This window comes from Filicampus tigris, chromosome 9 (genome assembly GCF_054856515.1).
Source record: "Filicampus tigris isolate MCC_2025a chromosome 9, RoL_Ftig_1.0, whole genome shotgun sequence".
NCBI classification, from domain to species: domain Eukaryota; kingdom Metazoa; phylum Chordata; class Actinopteri; order Syngnathiformes; family Syngnathidae; genus Filicampus; species Filicampus tigris.
The window spans coordinates 3,056,614-3,079,085 of record NC_141225.1 but is presented as its reverse complement, the minus strand read 5'-3'; the positions used below and the strand labels follow the sequence as shown (position 1 = coordinate 3,079,085).

Sequence of the window (22,472 nt, the reverse complement as noted above, 5' to 3'; positions counted from 1 at the left end):
TAGTTGAAACAAGGCTTTCTGAAAATACTGCGTTTTTGGAATAAGAGTTAATCCACTCGTTTTTAGCCATCTCTAGGGGCGGCCATTTTGTCACTTCTGTCAACTGAAAATGACATCACAAGCAGTCGCGGCTCGCTTGTTTTCTAAAGCTTAGCCATGATTGGTCGTTACCTGAGCCCTGGGTACTTGTGATGTCATTTTCAGTCGACATAAATATCAAAATGGCCATCCCCTGAGATGGAAAAAAACAGGTGGATTTTGCTGCTTAATTTATAATCCACAAACGCAATATTAATCATAATGCTGTGCTTCAACTAGTTGGCCTGCTGGGAACATATTCCTGAAACAAATATGGTTGATTTTCACTTTAAAGCTATCAAATACCAAAATGGATTTTTAATAACCAGCTACTAATACTTTCTTGGACTGACAAGCTCTCTTGCATTTGTGCAGAGAAACATGCTTCATACCTTTTGATCTCATTTTACTTATATACTTTTACTTCTCTCTTTGCTCTATTTTTATCTTTACTACTACAAAATTCCTTCTTACTTACTAGTGTGCTGATTTATTCCTAAGATGCCCTCTATGTATGTTTCAGTGCATTAGTGTATTTTCACAGTGTCACCATTTACCTCTGTGTGGGGAGTTAGTTACAACCATGTCTGACCGGATAAATTGGCCCCATCATTTTAGCTGAGCACAGGAATCACACATTTATGACCAAGCATGAGACCGCACTGCTTTTCCTCATTGAAAAAGGTAGCAAACCGCTATCATTGCTTTTTTTATTTGCTCATATACAATAAGACTTGCTATTTGTCACACGTTGCTTGCTTCTACCAGCCACAATATAATCTTGTGAGATATTCATCTGCCGATTCCCCTTTTGTAAAATTATTTACCACATCTACCGCATTAGAAAAACAAAAAAGCATTGATGGTCTTGGTCTTTAGGAACTGTTCTTTTTGACTAAAGGGAAAGGGCTATAGAAACAGATGTTGATGAAGAAAATAAACCCAGAATCATATTTTGACCTATGTGAGTACTGATTTATTTCATGACTTGTCTGGCAGTTCTGTTTGCTCCATTTCCATTCATATTTGACACAGTAAATTAATTTATTTTCATTAAAGCTGCTCAAATAGAGGACCAGTAAAATTAGTAACATATTCACTACAGTGAACTTTATGATTGATTGGGACTATATACAGCATATTATTGTATTGTACAAAAGTCACTATATACTTCCTTTTTTTCTACTTGTTTCACTATTCTAGCCAGACATGAAGCCATCAACATTTGACAGCTCAGGCTTTGCAAGCATATCATTTCCTTGTCCATAGCTTGTCAATTTGACATTGGAGCAGCATTGCAAAATGGTTGCCTGGCAAGAGGTTTGTACCCGACTGTAGTTCACCGCCAGTTTGAGGAGCTATTTGGCCATCACACTGCTAATAGAACATTTTACTCTGTCAATGGCACACTTCTCAAAATACAATCTTTTCTAAACAGAAGGCTGATAGCGACCAGTGATAAAAAGACCAAATTTGTAGAGCAGGTGTTCATGCAAAGCCAGGGAAAGGATGGCAGCACTGGAACTCAACAAAAACTCAGGTTCAGCGGGAGGTTAGGAGAGAGAGAGAAAGCTTTACCCTTTTGACGGTATGGTTAAAGTGTTATCACTTTTCCTGCCTTTGCATGATGCCTGCAGTAGAAGTTTGGTGTTTTCATCAATGGTGAGAGAAGCAGGCCTTCGGCTGCTTGGTTTGTAAAGAACAGATGCTGTTTCAAGAACTTACCATGGGTAGTGTATGTTGTTCTCTGTGTTGGGGCGGTGTGAGAGACAGAAAGCTTCTCAAACTTCCTTTGGGAACAGAAAAATGTCTTGCCCGGTGCAAATTTTGCAATGCTGCCCCATTGTCAATTGCTGAGGCATGAGCATCGGAATCATATGCTCACAAAAAAAAAAAAAAAAAACACGCAAATCCTAAACTGTCAAATGCTGTCAGTCTGAATGACATCTGCAATTAAATAGAAAACAAGAATAGTGATTTTTTGGGACACACTATATATGCATAATGCTGCATGTACAGCACTGTTATCAAATTATTATTTTTCCCCACTTGAATGTTTAAGATCACCAAACAAAGGTAACCCAAGTTAACATAAAATGCATTTTCAAATGGTGATTTTATTTAGTAAAGGAAAAAGTAAACTATTCAAAACTTTCTGGCCCAATGTGAAAAAGTAATTGAGCCCCTTGCTAAATCATAAACGTATCAATTAATTGTGGCTAATCGGATATTTTGGAAAGATAAATTCATTTTCACTGACCAAATCCAAACCTGATTACATCCAGAGTTGTTCAATCGAGAAAGCACTTTAATAGAACCTGTCTGACAAAAAGCTGCAACAAAATGCCACGATCAAAACAAATCAAACAAAGAGATGAGAAATAAAGTAGTTGACATCTCTCAGTATGGAAAAGGTTACAAAGCCGTTTCTAAAGCTTTAGGACTCCAGTGAACCACAGTGAGAGCCATTATCCACAAATGGAGAAAACAGAACGGTTGTGAACTTTCCATGGAGTGGCCGGCAGACAACAATTAACCCAAGAGCACAGCGACGACTAATCCTGGAGGTCACAAAGGGACCCTGGTTGACATCTAAAGAATGCAGGCCTGCCTCAACTTACTTAATAAGTGTTTATGAGTCAACATTTAGGAAGGGATTGGGCAAAAATGAAATCCAAGGCCGCGTTTCAAGGAAAAAAAACTAGTGGACCAAAAAGGATATAAAGGCTTGTTTTATTTTTGCAACAAAAACATCAGAATGATTCCCAAGACTTTTGGTAGACTATTCTAAAAACTGACAAACGAAAGTTTAAATTTGCGTGTCACGTTACATCTGGCATAAATGTACCATAGCCATTATATCAAAAGTCAAATATGGTGGTGCTAGTGTGAGGATGTGTGGCGGCTTTTTTTTTACTTCAGGACCTGGACAACTTGCTGTGATTGATGGAACAATTAATTTTGCTCTTGACCAGAAAATCCCCAAGGACAATGTTCGCCCAGCAGTTCGTAACCACAGGTTGAAGCGCACTTGGGTTCTGTGGCAGGACAACATTCCAGAACACACCAGGAAGTTAGCTTTTCAATGGCTTAAAAAAAAAAAAGAATCAGGTTTTGGAGCAGCCTAGCGAAAGTATGGCCATGAAGCTAATTGAAATTCTGTGGCATGAACTTAAAAAGGCCATTCATCCTAGAAATCCCTCCAGTGTTGAATTAAAACATTTCTGTCAGTAAGAGTGACCCAAGTAGAGAAAATGTTTAATTTCAGTTATTAGGTTTCGGAAGCACTTGTTTTTTCACACAGGGCCAATTTGAACATATTGTTTTTTTCCTTAATAATTTAAATCACCATTTTAAAACAGCATTTTATGTACTTGGGTGATATTTGTCTAACAGTTACATTTGTTTGATTATCTTAAACACGATACTGATGAAACTACACAAAAAAAAAACAAATTTGAGAATGTGAGAGGGCAAATACTTTTTCAACCCACTGTACATTAATGATAGTCCTTGTTTATATTTGTTCACCCATGTACATCTGGACTATTTCACGTCAAATGATAAGACATAACATTGTGCGCATTCTTCCCAAATCTCTGTGACTTCTTTAGATTTTCATTTCTACAACACACTTCCCAGCAGAGTTTGAGGCTGTGATGCAGGTGACCACATTTGTTGAGACTGATACACATCAGTGTAGTACAGCAGTGTTTTTCTAAATGTGTGTGGTGTGCCGTGGGAAATTATCTAATTTGTGTGCCTGTGCGGTCTAGCACCTGGCAGCGTAATCATGTCTTTACTACATTGTAGTACTCTTCCATACCAGCAGGTGGCAGCAGCAGCAGGTAGCTAATTGTCTTTGTTTAGAGACAAGCGAATTAGTGACGCACGTTTATCCAAACAGGCCCAAGTTTCACACTGAGTTAGTATCAATATGAAACATTATAAAATAAATTTATTTGTGTTTATTTGATTCCTATTCAAGACGTTATAATATAATGTCATTCTTCAATGTTAAAAAAATGCTTATATAAACAATATAATACTTATATTGTTAAAATAAGCTTATTTTTTTCACAATTTCAGATGGTGGTGTGCCACGGGATTTTTTCAATGAAAAAAATGGGCCTTGACTCAAAAAAGTTTGAAAAACACTGTAGTACAGTATTATCAAAAGTGAAATGTGCTAATTGCATGCTATTGTAGTATGTATGTATTTTATATATATATATATATATATATATATATATATATATATATATATATTAGGGGTGTCAATGTAGCGCGTTATTATTATCGGCGTTAACCCAACCCCATTTTGACGGCATCAATTTCGAGTGATTAAGGTTTCCATAGCAACCAGTGGCTGCATTGATGGCTGCTGGTCACCATTCTCTGTACATGTATATTAAAAAAAAAAGCTTTAGAGTAGAGGAGGCGTTACATCTGCTTCAAAATATTGACAATGAGGATGAATTGCTTGACTGACACTTGCACGGCTAGACGTGACGTACGTTGTTGGTAGTGTAACCCTTGAAAGTTGTTCTTCCTTATCTTCGGAGGCCATGGTATGGCAGGTTACAATATAGGTTTGACTTTATGTATTCCTTCTGGTGTCTTCCTTGCTAAAGACAACCAACCGACACTGCAGGACAGTGTTTTGCTGCGTCTTTATTCAGGCGTGGACAGCCTCGCTCTAATTCACCTCTCTCTCTCTCGCTCTCTTTCTCTCGTTTCTTCTTCGCTCAGGAAATGTGCCGTACCAAACCAAATCAAAAAGGAATAAATACTTAAGCACAATATAAATAAATAAATATATACTTGCAAAACAATATTGCAGCTTTTTAGAATAATTATAAATCCAAAATAATATACGCTATCCCCAAATTAATATAAATAAATAGCAATTGGCAACTAAATCAATCATGAGTGGAAATCAATAAAATAATGAGCTTATATGGTGCTTGTTGACATAATTCTCCCATGGATAAAAAAGTCAACTTCCGGGTTGCCAACGCACACGCAGCGTGAGAGCCGCATGGGACAATCTCAGCGATCCACCAACTGTTTCTCATTCATTTATCTCACATAATGTACATGAAAATATACCCACAACAGAATTTTAATAAACAAAATACATTTATTCGACACTCGAGCAGCGAATAATAATCTTTGTTGATGAAGTCAGTGCCAAAGCTGATTCTTCAGCAGTTAGTTCTATCCAAGACAGGAAAAGGAGACATGCCTCAAGGGCATACAGGGAGTGGAAACAAGTCAGAGTATTGCACATTGAAAATGAGTGCTGGGTGGATGACAGTGGGAAGAGAAAACTGGGATGATGGCAAAAAAATGCTAGAATGACAGAAATATGAGGACATGTCATATTGTACCATCGTCTTTACATTTTTTTTAGATGTTTGTTCTCACTGCGGTGGCCTGTCCCTGGAGAGAAAGAGGCTGAGAGAGAGAGAGAGAGAGAGAGAGAGAAAGCGAGAGAGAGAAGGAGAGAGACAGTGAAGAGAAATAAGGAGTGGCTATTGAAAGAGTAGGACAACGTGTAGTGAAGCCTCATGGCTGAGGATCTCCGGGGAGGGGACGAGCCTGTGGGCTTTCAGAGATAAACATTAATAATAAAACACTAATTCCCATTGTCCTCCTTTCGTTCAGTTCTCCTCATTGTCCCACAGTCTGTCATGTTTTTGCTTCTATTCTACTAGACTAAATGTATTTCTCTTGATATCCTTTCCCTACCACACCACAAATTTTCTTCCCCCTTTTTATTGACTTTAAGAAAAAAGCTTTTGTTGCATGACATTTTTGGACAGTATTACTTCTACTTGAGATTAGTGGACAATGCATGCATGTGGTAGTGTGTTTGTGAGTGTGCACATGCGCGTGTTTGTGTGTGGTATTGAGGTTGGTTCAAAGAACTTGTTTTTTTCCTGAGAGGATGGCGTCCTTTTCTTGAGCATTTTATTTTATCAGTCAGACAATTTCCAGTACACATATTCTTGTAAGTACTATCAACCGTCTTACAGATGTTTGTCACGTTCAAATTTCACAGTCAGAACAGCATAACATAAACAACATGTATTAAAGTGAACATTATATAACAACCAACATGCATTGAGGACATTACAGCTAGAGTTGTTCCGATCACGTTTTTTCAGGTTCGAGTCTTTTGATTTTGAGATCTGTGATGTGCCGATACCCCGACCCGATACCGATTTGAGTCCCGATCCGATATGGACCAATCCACCAAATCAGTGCACCTTTCTTTTTGTAATACTCAAAATAAACAAAGTTTGATAGTTTTTGCCTCTTTTTTTAAGCACAAACTTGTGTGATACACATATTGAACAACTTAATGTGCATTGCTTCATCTTAGAACTTGTTTTATCATGTCAGTTTTTGTACTGAAACTCTTAATGGGTTTTAGCCATGACATTTACACTAATTGAATGCTAACTTTAAAAACAATACATATCAATGTTCTGGACGCTTTTTAAAAATGTACGTTCATGTTATTGCCTGGGCATGCAAATGGCACCAATTTGGTTGAATGGACCATATAAGCATTACCATAGAATGAGGGATTTCTCAGTTTGACACATTTTATTTAATGGTAAACAATACATTTACATCGTTATTTAAAGTCTTGTGCAGGCTAAAATGAATGGTCCACGCATCTGCGTACATGCGTGACTTCTACAAACGACGATTGATTTATGACCTCCTTAAATGCAACCAGTGGAGAACAGGCTTGATTGCCAGTAAATATTTTACAGTCGTTAAACTTTTATTTGAAGTTACGTCATTTGGACGTGTCACAATTGCTAACTTATCCGTCGCGCTTCTCAGCTGTCTCAACTCGATGCCGATGCTTAATTCTTTATATCAGACTTATTTGAGGAGTATCCTTTTGATTTGCCTCTCGCTTTAAACAAGCTATGAAGACAAACTCACCGCTCCGTCTCTGCCTCGCTCACTGCTATCAGCAAGCGGAGGATAGTGACATGCGCTGTCCGCAGCAGAGGAGAGTGACATGTCTGTTGCGTGTGTGGGCTGTGGGGCGCACAAACTACATCAACAAAGTCACACTACTGTGTTAAATAAAACTAAGACACTACTGTACTGTTTGGCAATACATTTGCACATTTGGATTATTTTGTAGCGTTGTGACCTTTTAAATGTTCAGAAAATAATAAAAAAACGATCTTTCTCACGGGTCCCTGATAGTGTAGTGGTACACACGCCTGAGTTGTGTGCGGGCAGCGTGGGATCGATTCCCGCTCAGTGACAGTGTCTATGTGTGCCCTGCGACTGGCTGGCGACCATTTCGGGGTGTAGTCTGCCTTCGCCCATTGACGGCTGGGATAGGCTCCAGCAACTCCCCGCGACCCTGTATAGGATAAGCGGTTTGGAAGATGACATGACATGATCTTTCTCACCCGATACCGAATCAGCTGAAAATCACGTGATCGGATCGGAACAGCCCTAATTACAGCTACGTTAATGCAAGTTTTCAGTATGCACATTGCAGGACAGATGCGAAGGTAACCAAAGATTAAAGGGACGGTTGAGCCGGGATGGCCATGTTTTCACTAACAACTTCATTTTATATATTTTTTGATCAGGAAAATGAAGATCCATGCTTTCCTGATTGCTTTCCCACTGGCAGTCGACGTTTGCCTCCAAAGAGTTGATACGGGTTTAGCGTTGCTAAATATCAGAAATATAACCAGTCGGGGTTCGTGTGCGCATTCATGCTTTTCCTCTTCAACCTGTGTAAGTGGAGAAGCGATCGCTGATTTTGTGGAGGTGATCATGATGAGATCACGTTTTATGTAAATAAATCCAAACTACTGTACAGAACACTTTTATTTATACTTTCACAGGTTGAAGTGGACAAGAGTAGTATTGTGCATGTGCATTTTGGTGGCAATCGGTCGCCGTTTTAGACAACAGAGCTGACAAAGCGAGCAATATTACCACGCTTGGCTCCCTCCCGTGACGTAGACTACTGAGACCGAAAAAATAATAAGCCCAGCCCCAAAAAGGGTCTGGCAATGGTTGGTGTGGGTGTGGTCAAATTGCTCATTATTTTGTAGGCGTTCCTGTACACATTAGTTTTGTACTGATTTCTCCAAAACAAATTGATAAAAGTTCAAATGCAAGCTAATATCCTTTTCTTGATTTAAAAAAATACATAAATTGAGCTTGTTATTGAAAAATAGACTGTCTTGGCTCTCTGATCCCTTTAAAGCGGAAGTCCACCAAAACATATATTTTTTCAAGAACATGTTCTATGCAAGCCCACTAGTTGAAACAAGGCATTCTGATAAATATTGCATTTGTGGAATAAGAGTTAATCCACCCGTTTTTAACCATCTCTGGGGCGGCCATTTTGTCACTTCTGTCAACTGAAAATGACATTGACTTTAAGTGTTTCTTGTTATCTCTTGCCTAATATGGTCAGCATAGTAATTTAATGAAAGTGCATTGTAATGTAAAAACTTGTAATGCAATTCTGTACCTCCATGCAACATATTTTCATTCAAATTCCAAACATCTACTAATCTCATCCATGAATTTGTAACTTGTAAAGAGTATGCACACATTGATTGGGCCCTATTTCCGTTGGCAGATGCACATGCACTCAGGGTAAAAACAGGCGCATCTTCATTTTGGTGCCGGCACAAGTCTAGTTTACTGTTTGGGGCAGCGCCTCTCTGGGAGTTCTGGCACTCGGAGTAGACTTGCCCGCGACACACTTGATAAGACATCCATTGTTTAAAACCAGCAAGACACACAACTAGATTACAGCAAATGTGCGGGTTTGTTATTTCTAAAGGAATATGCAAATGAGTATCATTGGCATAATAGTGAAAACTAATGTTATATTTACGTATATCACCAAGCTGAAGGATGTAGATGCTAAACAATAGAGGGCCATGTACCGATCCCTGTGAGACTCCATATGTAAAGACCTTGATAGACCAAAAAGACGCTGGCCAACAGTGACAGACAAGATTTGCTAGCTAACAGCCAATCAGAGTGACCAAATGTCACGACTGGCGACGCCAATTCAACATGCGTAACCCCCCCAAGACGCTTACAGACAGGTTACGACACTACGACAGTGGCCACTACACCAAACAGACGGCGCATTCAGACGCCACGACGCTTCACGACCTCCGACGTCAGTTTGGTCTATCAGGGCCATAACATTACAAGGCTCTGAAGTCTCATTCCCTTGAATTACACGGTGCATCCTCTCTGAGGGGTAAAAACTAAACCAAGTTGTTTGTCAGCTCTCAAGTGCTATTATTGGGGAGTGAATGATTAAATTTGTCGTGTAGCACTACTTCAGTAGAAAACATGTCAGTATGCAATGCAGCTGTAGGTAATGAATCAGTATGTAAAGTCTAAGTGCTCTAATCTACATAAAAAGCTATGTGTGCTGTAAGAGTCTAGCATAGCGCTAGAAAGTTTAAGCCTTACAGACTCCACCCCCGTTCTTATAGGCTCGCTAATCACCTGCGACCTGGCCTCCTCTAATGTGGACTGTCAGGGATGGCTTAAACAGTCATCTATATTTCTAATCTATTTTCTAGAAAGAGTGAAGGCGCCTCCAAGTTAGGGTGAAGGCCGTCCGACCTCAGCAGGTAAGGCCAGAAAGAAGGCCAATTATCTAAAAACTGCAGCCCCTGCTTACTACAAAAGATAACTAGCCATGAGTTACGTAAGAATAATCTACTAAACTTCGCATCATTGCCTCCTTCAGGAAACCGACCAGGGACAATTACTCGATTTCGACTCATATTTCTGGCGAAATTACAAATCCTAGCTATGTTATTCTTTGTAATCTGTGATTGCCTCATCCTAGTGTCGTTGGAGTCGACATGTATCTCTATATCCGAGTAGCAAGTGTTGTTAGCCTTTGGTGTCCAAGCCTGTTGCATGCCAGCCACCTGAGACCTTAAAATTGGGTGCCCTGCCTCTGGAAATGCACATTGGGTGAGTTTTTAAGATTTATGTTATGAGTGAGGGAAGTCACCTATAACTAGGGTGTGTGTGGTCAAGGCCAGCACTCGAGGTTCTTAAGTCGTTGGAAAAAATATTTGGATGGCAACACATAAAATTTGAAATCTGATTGGACCAAAAGATGAAAACAACCCACAAACGACTGAAAGCTGTGTGGCCAAGACACATGTAATGCATTGAAGACAAAAGACTGTTGGAAACAAATTATCACCATTTTACAGTAGTAGTAGTAGTGAAAGCTGTAAATGTCGGTCTGTGCTTTTGATGACCCTGCCAGCGTGCCACTGCTGTGTAGTTTACGTAAAACGAACCTGACTGAACCAGATCATTTGTTTTTTGCAATGTAGCGCTGTGCATTTGCAACATGCCAAATAGACGAGAATGGTGTCTCTGCCAACTGTATATCGTCGCTGTCCTGTGAAAAACACATGTCCAATTTTGGAAAAAAAATAAATAAATTCACGTTCACGGTCTGTAATGTGGAAACACTACTCATGTAAAAATGAGAAAATTGAAAGTGATTTTCACAGGACAGCGACAAGATGTAACTTGCCATCCCACAACATGGCAAATGACAGCAATTTACTTCCCATTTCAGCAACAGTCTTCTAAGAAAGCATATGCAGCAAGCATTTCGATATGTGTGGAGGTTATTTTAGCATTCTTTTCAAACGTACTTTTTTCAACCAGCCAATAGCAAAGGAGAAACAATATGATTTGTTATCTCAGGTATGCACATACCCTGTGTAGGTTCGTAATTTGTAAAGCGTTAGTTTGACGCTCCAATCTCACCTCCTTGTGTCCACAACTTCGTCGATGAACTTAAACTCCATACGCTTCCCTTGGCTTTATTCAGTCGAGCAACTAAATCGATCATACAAAAAACAAGAACTAGGCGTATATATAAATAACCACGATATAAAGAAAGGGGGTGGGGGATAAGAGAAACAAGATTGAGAAAGAAAGATATAAAGAGAGAGAGAGAGAGTGAGAGTGAGATCAAAAAACTGTGTGGCTCTACTCCGTGTTGCCTGACCGGCCACATCACATCCATCTTACCCTCCTTCCGCCCACACAGGAACTTAAATAGGTACGCAAGTAATTAAACACTAAATTGCGATCTTTTTTTTTTTTTTTCAACTTGTCTATTACAACAAGTCTCCTATTAGAATAAACATGAATAATTGCTTATTCAAATAATGATTTAACTCAAATAGAATTTAGGCTTCTACACCCTGCTACTGGCCGCTGCTACACTGCTACTACTACTGACCTACTACTGCCTTTTATTCCATTTAAGGATGAGGACCTTTTATATTTTGGTTTTACTGAGTTTCAGCGTCCATGACAACATTGAATCTCTAATTGAAGACAAACATGCTGTGGCTCTGGTTACTATGGCTTCACTCAGTGGGAGTGGGTCTTTGAGAGCTTGGTAATTGCTGCTGTTCATTCAATGTAATTATTCTGCATATATCATGCTGCATTCATGAGCATCATTACTGTGCTTCTTCTGATTCCGTCAGCTATATGATTTAATTATTTACTTTTTACAATTTTCCAAGATGTAGATGTGTGCGTACAGTAGTATATCAACATACAGTATATTATGCAAACCAAGTTTTTATGAATACATGAGCAGTATATACCTGGCCGTAACACATATAAATGTACCTGTATATTTTTTTTTCATTTTTTAAATAGTTATATGTTTGTGTCCCCCCCCCTACCAATGTCAATAATGCTTTCAAATAATTCCTTGAAAAAAATGATCTAACAAAGAGCCCTGCTTGTATGCCTAGCTCAATGTCCACACATCTGACTTAAGGTTGGACATCTTGCTTTTAACCGTTTTGAATTAACCCTAAATTCAAACCCTCACAATTTTGATCCGTACTCACAAGAACAAAAATCAAAACCTCACAAGGAAATAATTAAAACACAAATTATTACTATTACGGATATGAATCGTAAATCACGCATATGCCTTTTTGACAGCTATCTTACTCTATACCACGCCCCTCCCTCATGCCATGGTGACTATGTGAATTATTCATGCTGTCTTTTCATGGTTGTGGTGCGCGCTTAACTCCAGGTGAAGATACTCCAAGTTGAGTAAACTGATTAAAATCAGCTGTTCTGAAACCGGAAACTCAGAGTTTCTTATCTCAGAGTAGATCAACTCAGACTTCAGGGTTAGACTCAGAGTTTGTTGAACCTGCTTTGTGAAACGGACCTCTGAACTACAACAAAGGTACAACCTCTACATTTATTAGTCTCAATTATAACAATCAATTGCTTTTTAATCCACATACAAAAGCAAGTGATTTACACAAAAATACAACACCTCACCTCACCATATGGATCCAGGACTACCTCACAAACCGGCCACAGTATGTGAGGACACAGGACTGTGTGTCTGACGTGCTCCTCTGCAGCACGGGGGCCCCACAGGGAACTGTCTTGGCTCCCTTCCTGTTCACCCTCTACACCTCGGACTTCAACTACAACACCCCTACCTGTCACCTGCAGAAGTTCTCTGACGACTCTGCGATTGTCGGCCTTATCACAGGTGGAGATGATCAGGAGTACAGAGAACTTACTCAGGGTTTTGTGGACTGGTGCCAGCAGAACCGCCTCCTGATCAATGCGGGGAAATCCAAAGAAATGGTGGTGGATTTCGGTAGGCGCCAGCACTCTTCACCTGCACCAGTGAATATCCGGGGAACAGTTGTTGAGAGAGTCTCAACTTACAAGTACCTGGGTGTTCATCTGAACAATAAACTGGACTGGTGCGACAACACAGACGCCTCTATAGGAAGAGTCAGAGCAGACTCTTCCTACTCAGGAGACTGAGGTCTTTTGGGGTTCAGGGGACACTCCTCATGATCTTTTATGACTCGGCGGTTGCATCGGTCATCTTCCAGGGAGTGGTCACCTGGGCAGGCGGCGTCTCGGCCCGGAACAAGAAGCGGCTGGACAAACTGGTCAGGAGGGCCGGCTCTGTCCTGGGCTGCTCCCTGGACTCTGTGGACTCGGTGGGGGACAGGAGGATGTTGGCCAAGCTGTCAGCAATGCTGGGCAACCCGGACCACCCCCTCCAGGGCACCCTAACAGCACTCCACAGCACCTTCAGTGACAGACTGTTACACCCTCGCTGTGCAAAGGAGAGATTCAGCCGTTCCTTCTTGCCCGCTGCTGTCAGACTCTTTAACAAGAACATTGTGTAGTCCCTACAAACTGGCGGACATTAGTGCAATTGTGCAGTCCTGCACCTGAGCTCATATTGTGCAATACCCAATACTCCCCACTACTGTAATACCGTGCAATACTTAACATTCCCCACTACTGTTAGTCTAGTTTTATGTTTATCCAATGCTGCTCCTTACATTTCACTACAGCACTGCAGCACTGTCACTTACTTAGAGTATTTTTCCTCTGTACTATGTACAGGCCAAAATGAGTGTTCCTCATACTTTTTATGTAGATGTATGTTGGTGTGTATATACATGTGTATATACACATGTTACTGCTTATATTTACATAGGTTTGATCCTGAATGTTTGCCGTCAATGTTATACATTAATGGCTACATTATGCCACCGTCCCTGTGTGACCTGTATCTTTGCTGCTGTAACAATGAACATTTCCCCACTGTGGGATCAATAAAGGCATTCTTATCTTCAGAGGTAGTGGCTCCAACACCAAACCTTTAAAGAGGGAAATCAACCCAAACATATTTTATTTCAAGAAATGTTCCCAGCAGACCCACTAGTTGAAACACTGCATTCTGATTCGTATTGCGTTTGTGGAATATGAGTTAAGCAGTAAAATCCACCCGTTTTTAGCCATCTCCACGGGCTGCCATTTTGTCACTTCTGTCGACTGAAAATGACATCCCAAACTACTCAGGGCTCAGGTAATGACCAATCACGGCTCAATTTCAGAAAACAGGTCGGCCGTGATTGGTCATTACCTGAGCCCTGAGTAATTTGCGATTTTTCATTTTCAGTCAACAGAAGTAACAAAATGGCCATCCCCAGAAAAATAAGTGAATTAACTCTTATTCCACAAACGCAATATTTATCAGAATGCCTTGTTTCAACTAATGGGCTTGCAAAGAACATATTCTTGAAAAAAATATGTTTGGTTTGATTCCCCCTTTAAGAACCTTTGCCAATATTAGTCATCTGTTCAATGCTTGTGGAAATCAATGCAAATATCTCCTTAGTGGAGATATAACAAGATACTGATAACAAGACAGTATAGATGATGTATACACTCATTACTACCATGTACATGAGTGAATACTTTTGCAATATCTTTGATGAGCACTGTTGTTTACAGTTAATATTTTGTTGTGTTTCAGGTTGGCGGAGAAGACAACCCTGCCGTTGACCCTATAATTCATGGCTTAAAGGGTGTGGTCCATCATGGTGAGTGATAGTACGGTGTGCATGCGTGGGTGTGTGTGTGTGTGTGTGGGTGTGTATATATATATATATATATATACACACACACACGCACGACTACTCATATATACAAACACTTTTTGACATTAATCTCCAAAAAACTCCAGCTTTTTTGAGTTCCCAGTCACCGCTAAGTTCCAGTTGTATAATACCTTACATTGCTATTGCATGCTCATGTCAACATAATGCTACCTCCAAAATACATTCGGTAATAGCCTTTGAAACATCACATCAGCAAACACACCTGCCCAATACAATACATCTTCAGTTTGGCTGAACGCCTTCACAGAATGCTTTATTTCAGGTTTAAAGCCATTAGTGATGCAGTAAATAAAAACAATGATCCAACTAACCGTGTCTAAGGTGCATATTAAAATGAAACGGAGACTTACCTCACGACACATGTGAAGGGAACTTTTTGCAACGAAGCATCTCATCGATCCATAGTAAACAAACAAGCCAACGTAATCCAGCGAATCTTATTATTTTCACTCGTTATTGCTTAAAAAAAAAGACTGCAATCAGCAGACGGCCATGGCGCACACCCTTCCAGCTGTGAAATCGTGCTTTATTTGAGTATTTGCTATTTTCACCGCTTTAAATTGGCTAGAATTGTATAAAAATTACAGACTGAGTAGAGACAGACCATTAGAATCGATTTGTGACCCCCCCCCCCAAAAAAAAGAAGAATTCTACCATTTTTGGACGTCCAAGATTTTCGGCCAACAATGTCTATATAATTTTATAATAATAATTTTAATAATTCGAGGTCACAATAATCTTACAATTTACAACTACAATTAAAGAAATGAACTCACACAAAATACTTTAAGATATTGTGCAGTTTTGGTGTCACTGGCACCAGGCATGTCAAAAGGCAGCCATGCATGCCAGCTGTTTCCTGAGCTATCAAACATTTTTGAGGTAGGCGAATGCTGATCACCGAAATTGCACAAGGTCTGAAGAAAGAAATAAACTTTGAGTTAACAAGAAGACATGATACATGTTTTTGAGACAAAAAACATACTGTAAAAAATGGGGTTATCTGTGTTGTGGTGACATTTGTGTGTTGCTAAGTTATGTTGTTTCCGAGGTTCCTGAATGCATCACGCGTCTTGCTGGATTGGAGGGGTGTACGAGTGAGAGGAGTGAGCAGACAGCAAAAGACCAGAGATCTGTGTGTACTTATGAGGACATGTTGTTGCACTGTAGTTGGCGTCGACTACGGCCCGCATTAGCCGTGCTGGAATAATTAAAAAGGAAGCTAACTAAGATACGCCTGAGGTCGCAACATAAGGATGAAAGAGCCGCTCCGGAGCCGCGGGTTGCCGACCCCTGAAATACCTGTATACAGTGGGTACACTTTAAATTTTTCACTTTGTGTCATTGCAGCCATTTGCCAAAATCAAAAAAGTTCATTTTATTTCTCATTAATGTACACTCAGCACTCCATCTTGATAGAAAAAAACTGAAATATAGACATTTTTGCAAATTTATGAAAAAAGAAAAACTGAAATATCACATGGTCATAAGTATTCAGAACCTTTGCAGCATCCTTCATATTTACTCACATGCTGGCCATTTTTTCTGATCCTCCTTAAGATGGTTCAGCTCCTTTATTGGAGTCCAGCTGTGTTTAATTAAACTAAGACTTTATTAGAAAAGGCACACACCTATCTATATAAGATCTTGCAGCGCATATTGCATGTCATTGAATATCTGAATCATGAGGTCAAAGGAACAGCCCAAGGAGATCAGGGACAGAATTGTGGCAAGGCAAAGATCTGGCCAAGGTTACAAAAGCATTTCTGCTTCCAAGGTTCCAAAGAGCACAGTGGCCTCCATAATCTTCAAATGGAAAACGTTTGGGAAGACCACAACTCTTCCTTGCCTGGCCTTCCAGCCAGACTGAGCAATCGTGGGAGAAGAGCTATGGTGAGAGAGGTAAAGAAGAATGCTAAGATCACTGTGGCTGAGGTCCTGAGATGCAGTAGGGAGATGGGAGAAAGTTACACAAAGTCAACTATCACTGCAGCACCCCACTGGTTGGGGCTTTGTGGAAGAGTGGCCCAACAGAAGCCTCGCCCGCAAAGAGTTTGCCAAAAACACATGAAGGACTCACAGACTATGAATAATACTTTGGTGTGATGAGATCAGGATTGAACTTTTTGGTGTTAATTCTAAGCGGTATATGTGGAGAAACCCAGGCACTGCTAATCACCTGCCCAATACAATCCTTACAGTGAAAGATGGTGGTGGGGCCATCTAGATGTGGAGGTGTTTTTCAGCTGTCAGGACAGGATGACTGGTTTCAATTGAAGGAAAGGTGAATGTGGCCAAATACAGAGATATCCTGGAGGAAAACTTCTTCCAGAGTGCTCAGGACCTCAGACTGAGCTGAAGGTTCACCTTTCAACAGGACAATGACGCGAAGCACACAGCTACAATAACAAAGGAGCGGCTTCAGAATGACTATGTGACCAGTCTTGACTGGCCCAGCCAAAGCTCTGACCTAAACCTGATTGATCTTCTCTGGAAAGACCTGAAGATGGCTGTCCACCAACCTTCACCATCCAACCTGACAGAACTGGAGAGGATCTGCAAGGAAGAATGGCAGAGGATCTCCAAATCCAGGTGTGAAAAACTTGTTGCATCATTCCCAAGAAGACTCATGGCTGTACTAGGTCAAAAGGGTGCATCTACTCAATAACATGCGTCAGGGTGTGCATACTTATGACCATATGATATTTCAGTTTTTCTTTGTTAATAAATATGCAAAAATGTCTACATTTCTGTTTTTTTCTGTCAAGATGGGGTTCTGAGTGTACATTAATGAGAACATTTTTTTTATTTTATTTTGGCAAATGGCTGCAATGACACAGAAAGTGAAAGATTTCAAGGGGTCTGAATACTTTCCATACCCACTGTTTATGCACACACGCACGCATACATAGATACATACATACATACAGGCATACATACATACATATTGTTGCTGTCATGTGAAAAACACTTAGCTCCCTTTTTTTCATTTTCTTATTTTTACATGGATCATGTTTCTGCGTTACAGACATCGCATTAAAGTGAAAATTAAAACGTTTCCAAAGTTGGAAATAACTGTTTTTCACAGGACAGTGATGATATATTGTTGTGAAACTTTGTCCTTCTCAAATTCCCAAGTAGTTAAATATAAAATGTAGTTATTAAATAGCCAATTTATTTATTTGGAGTGGGGGCTATTATAGGCTATCTGCCCTGTGTGAAAAAGTAATTGCACCATAAACCTAATCCTAATAGCTGGGTTGGGCCACTCTTAAGAGCAACAACTGAAATGAAGCATTCTCTGGCAATGTATCTTTCAAATCTCTGTGGAGATATTTTGGCCCACTCTTCATTGCAGAATTATTGTAATTCAGCAACACTGGAGGATTTTGGAGCATGAATGTCCTTTTTACGGTCAAGCTGCAGCATTTCAATCCGATTCAAGTCCAGACCCAAACAGAGAAAACAAATAAATTAAATGGTACAACAAGAATGATGCTTCAACTCTGCGACTAAAAATAATTGGATGATGATGACTATCGTATATGATATATCGAAGCTTGTCCGTTGCAAGTTTATTGAAACAGGATATTTTCTTGACAAACAATGCAGCGGAAGGCCTGCTTCTACTGTACTTCTAACTGATGAATAAACCCTTGTTTATAAGTCCTTGAGTCAAAGTTCGCCCAAAGCCAGATTTCAATCCGATTCAAGTCCAGACCCAAACAGAGAAAACAAATAAATTAAATGGTACAACAAGAATGATGCTTCAACTCTGCGACTAAAAATAATTGGATGATGATGACTATCGTATATGATATATCGAAGCTTGTCCGTTGCAAGTTTATTGAAACAGGATATTTTCTTGACAAACAATGCAGCGGAAGGCCTGCTTCTACTGTACTTCTAACTGATGAATAAACCCTTGTTTATAAGTCCTTGAGTCAAAGTTCGCCCAAAGCCAGAGTGAGTTTATCCGGGGGGGTGCACTGGAACACGATTCACCTGATGCTCCGGAAAGTGATTATGGTTTACCTGTACCGACTTCACGTTGTTCAAAGGCATCAAGCGGAAGATTATATTGATCAACAACATTAAATTCATATGGATTTTCATACTGGCGCGTAACTGTACTCAGGGACAGAAAAATAGCAATAGCAAAATTGCAAAAATAGCACAAAGGTAACAATTTTGCAAAAAGTTAACACTTGCACACTCATAATTTTAGAAGCCGACAAGTGAACAAAAGTCAAGTTGGATTAGGCTTTCGATGAATGGTTTGATTTATCCACCTAAAATATTATGGATTATCATTCCAAATTTACAGTGAGTGGAGAATTTTTTTTAAATTGCATACGATCTGGAGGACTGGTGTATATGAGCATAGTATGCCATGCCATGCATGTTGAGGAGTTTAAAGAATTTTTGTAGCTCCTTTTGAATGAGGATAATTTTCACTCTACTTGGAGACTTATTTTAAAAAACACTTAAATGCAGATTTTCTGATTTGCTGTTTTCTTTCCAAAGGCATCTATCTCTCTCTGTAATGACCAACATTTTTTTCATGAAGCAATGTTTTGTTTGGTTTCCCAGTGGGCATTGCCTCAACAGAATGGCTTCAGAATGAATTTTGAGTGCTTGCAAATAAAACATTGATAAAGCTTCAGTGCATGATATTTCCACTTCAATTTATCTCCAGATCAATCATCTACAAAAAACTACCATACCCCTTAATTTTTACCACAATAACAAAACATTCATTCTCAATAAAACCTGCACTCTACCTCTCCCAAAGAGTGGTGTGGTTGGTTAGTTTATTCTGCCTCCACCAGTGCTGCCAAGTGGAGCAATGAGTGCTTACGTTTTTCACAGCCCTCCCTCTCCCTCTCCCTCACATGTTCTGAATCTCGTCTAGAAGTCACACACTGCAAGTCTTTGTATGTTATATTTGACATGAAACCCCATTGGAACAAATTCCCTCTGACTGGATTTCACCTTTCAGAGTGGCCTTTTTTGTGGACAGTCCAAGCCACACCTGTGCACTAATCATGGTGTCTAAGCAGCATCTTTATATGGCACACTGGTGAGGTGGAATGGATTATCTTGGCAAAGGAGAAGTGCTCACTCAAACAGATTTAGACTGCTTTGTGAACAATATTTGCGAGAAATCGTGATATTGTGTATGTTGAAAACATTTTAGACCTTTGAGTTCCTGCGAGTGGCTGGCGACCAGTTCGGGGTGTAGTCTGCCTTTCGCCCATTGTCAGATGGGATAGGCTCCAGCACCTCCCAGTGACCCTGTGCAGGATAAGTGGTTTGGAAGATGACACATGACACCTTTGAGTTCACCTAATAAAAAATGGGAGCAAAAACAAGTGTTGTTGCAGAAACCTGCAGATTACTGAAGAGTTCAGTTGCATTTGGTCATGTACAGTACCTCAGTGACTATGTTTACATGCAGTCAAGGTCAAAATTACAGTTTCTGAAACATTCAGAATAACACGAATTTAGAGGCTAAGACAAGGCTTTAAGCAACTGAGATTTCCTACCGGCAGGTTGTAATTGACGCGCTTTATTGCAATGTGGTTGATGAGTGAAGGTCTGACACAAATTTGGTTGTTGAATACGAGGTCCGTTTATTTTGTTCACGCTCTTCTTTTATCAATAAACTCCAACCTGTCCAGTAGTTGAATGATCATACACACACATCACAACCTGTTGGCTTCACAGCGATCAAAAACTGTTTCCTTTTCTGGGGGAACACCCACCCAGGCAAGGGAAAATGACTACTTGAATACTACTTAAACTACTTAAATGAAACCAAAAAGAAGAAATACACTGTGCCAACATTATATTCAAACTTAATCTGCTACTACATCGAATATTGGCAGTATTCAGGTTTTTAAAAGTCATGTCAACGCGCGCACTAACCTGAATATGCCCTTATTCTTTTTTTTTAATTCCGAATATCATGCCTGGGTTATTACTCCCTTTCTAACCCGAATATGTGTGCATGTATATGGCAATCGGAATATTCTGAATGCAGGGGACACTCTGGGCATGCTCAACCGCAATAAATCTTGGTCTTTGTAGTACAGGAAGTGCTTGTATGCGCACTATTTGGTGCATAAACCACTGGAAATACACATTAAGTGATAATTTTATAATAATTGATTTAGTGAATATTGGCTGTAGGTGTTGATGGCGGCATTAGTGCCCTTGGCAGCAACATTAGCCTCGACCGAGCCAGAGCAGTGACTTTTTGAACAAGACAAGAGCTCGAGGAATGTCTTTGATTAAAATACAGTTGTAGAAGGTTATTGGATCAAATTGTTAAATACAGGTCATCTTAAGGGAATGATAATTTTATTAATAATTACACCCTTGACTGATCACCAGTCTTAAGACTTACATTATCGAGACAACCATTCAACCCTGCGGGCAATTTAGAACATAGCAAATGCAAGCGCAAGTAGACATGCACACCCCATACAGAAAGTCAGCGTTCAGATTCAAACCTTGGCCTACATATACTGTATGTAGGATGCCTTCAGTTCAGTTAGCAACGTAGTAGGAAATAAATACAATTATTCCATAAAATGAAATGACAAGGGTGTCAGTAATTAGCAAGGTGCCACACAGCACGCTTCAGCCACGACACATTACATTTGAACTGGATTTCCACTCATAACTTCAAAGTGCTGAATTCTCACCCAGGCATTTGATGGTACTTTGTTTCATGTGCAAATGAAGCAATCTAATTGTTTCATCTTACTATGGTGAACCTATTATGGTTTTCAGGCTACTATATGTCTTGTTCAAGGCGTCAATGAAGCAAACAAACCCGAGCTGGTGTGCATGAGTAGATTATATATATACAGTCTTGAAGAGGTACAGTGGGTACGGAAAGTATTCACACACCTTTACATTTTTCACTTTCTGTGTCATTGCGGCCATTTGGCAAAATCAAAAAGTTAATTTTATTTCTTATTAATGTACACTCAGCACACCATCTTGACCATCTTGAAAAACTGAAATGTAGACATTTTTACAAATTTGTGAAAAAAGAAAAAAAGTAGTTTATCGAAATTGTAGGAATATCGCTTTTACGAAAAACTGTTATGGAAACCCAGCTAATGTTGGGGATAATGGCATTACTAACTCATTTTTGAGTAACATAGTAATCTAATTATTTACTTTACTTATCTTAGCAACGCCATCATTATTGTCATCATTAATGATGCAAAGTGCCACATTAGGACAAAGCATCATAATCTCAGCATTTCAGCCAAATTTCAGTTTTTACATATTTTTTTTATTACAGCTAATGGTTTACAATATCATTGCCATTCACACTATAACAAGTAAGTAGGATGGCTTTGTTTCAGTCCTTAATCATTGTTTCATAAAGTGGAATACATACGTATCCGAAATCTTCCTCAACACATTCATGGTAAAGGCGGGAGCAAATCTAAAGTAAAAAGCAGTGTTCAGAATTGTGGCGAATTAGTAGATTTATGTCTCATGGTGCTTTTTATATATGATTTGAATGAATAAGACACCAATCTCAGTACGCATAGTGCTGTCGGTGACAATCACTCTGATTGGCTGTTAGCCAGCAAATTCAAATCAGTGCATGAGATAAAGGTCACGTTAATGGCAGAGAAATAGGTAGTATACAGCAGATTGCTCTCAGTAAAAAATTGCTTTTTACCTGGACTGGTCCTGTGTGTGTTGCAGATGTGTTGTGTGTTGGTTCTGGACGTGTGAATTTTGTTTTATGGAACCATGAGTGAGCGTGGCGTTGAGAGAAAATGACTATCTCGTTAC

At 39.6% G+C, this 22,472-nt stretch overlaps 1 protein-coding gene across 2 annotated transcripts in view; it reads left to right on the top strand.

The window, feature by feature from the left end:
* LOC147141662 (receptor-type tyrosine-protein phosphatase gamma-like) overlaps window positions 1-22,472 on the top strand; it is a 458,048-nt gene that overhangs the window by 331,998 nt on the left and 103,578 nt on the right. For both annotated transcript variants that reach the window (XM_086039819.1, XM_086039820.1), the window contains one exon: window positions 14,498-14,564. In XM_086039819.1, coding sequence (XP_085895945.1) covers window positions 14,498-14,564 — 67 coding nt within the window. The remainder of the gene's footprint in view (window positions 1-14,497; window positions 14,565-22,472) is intronic.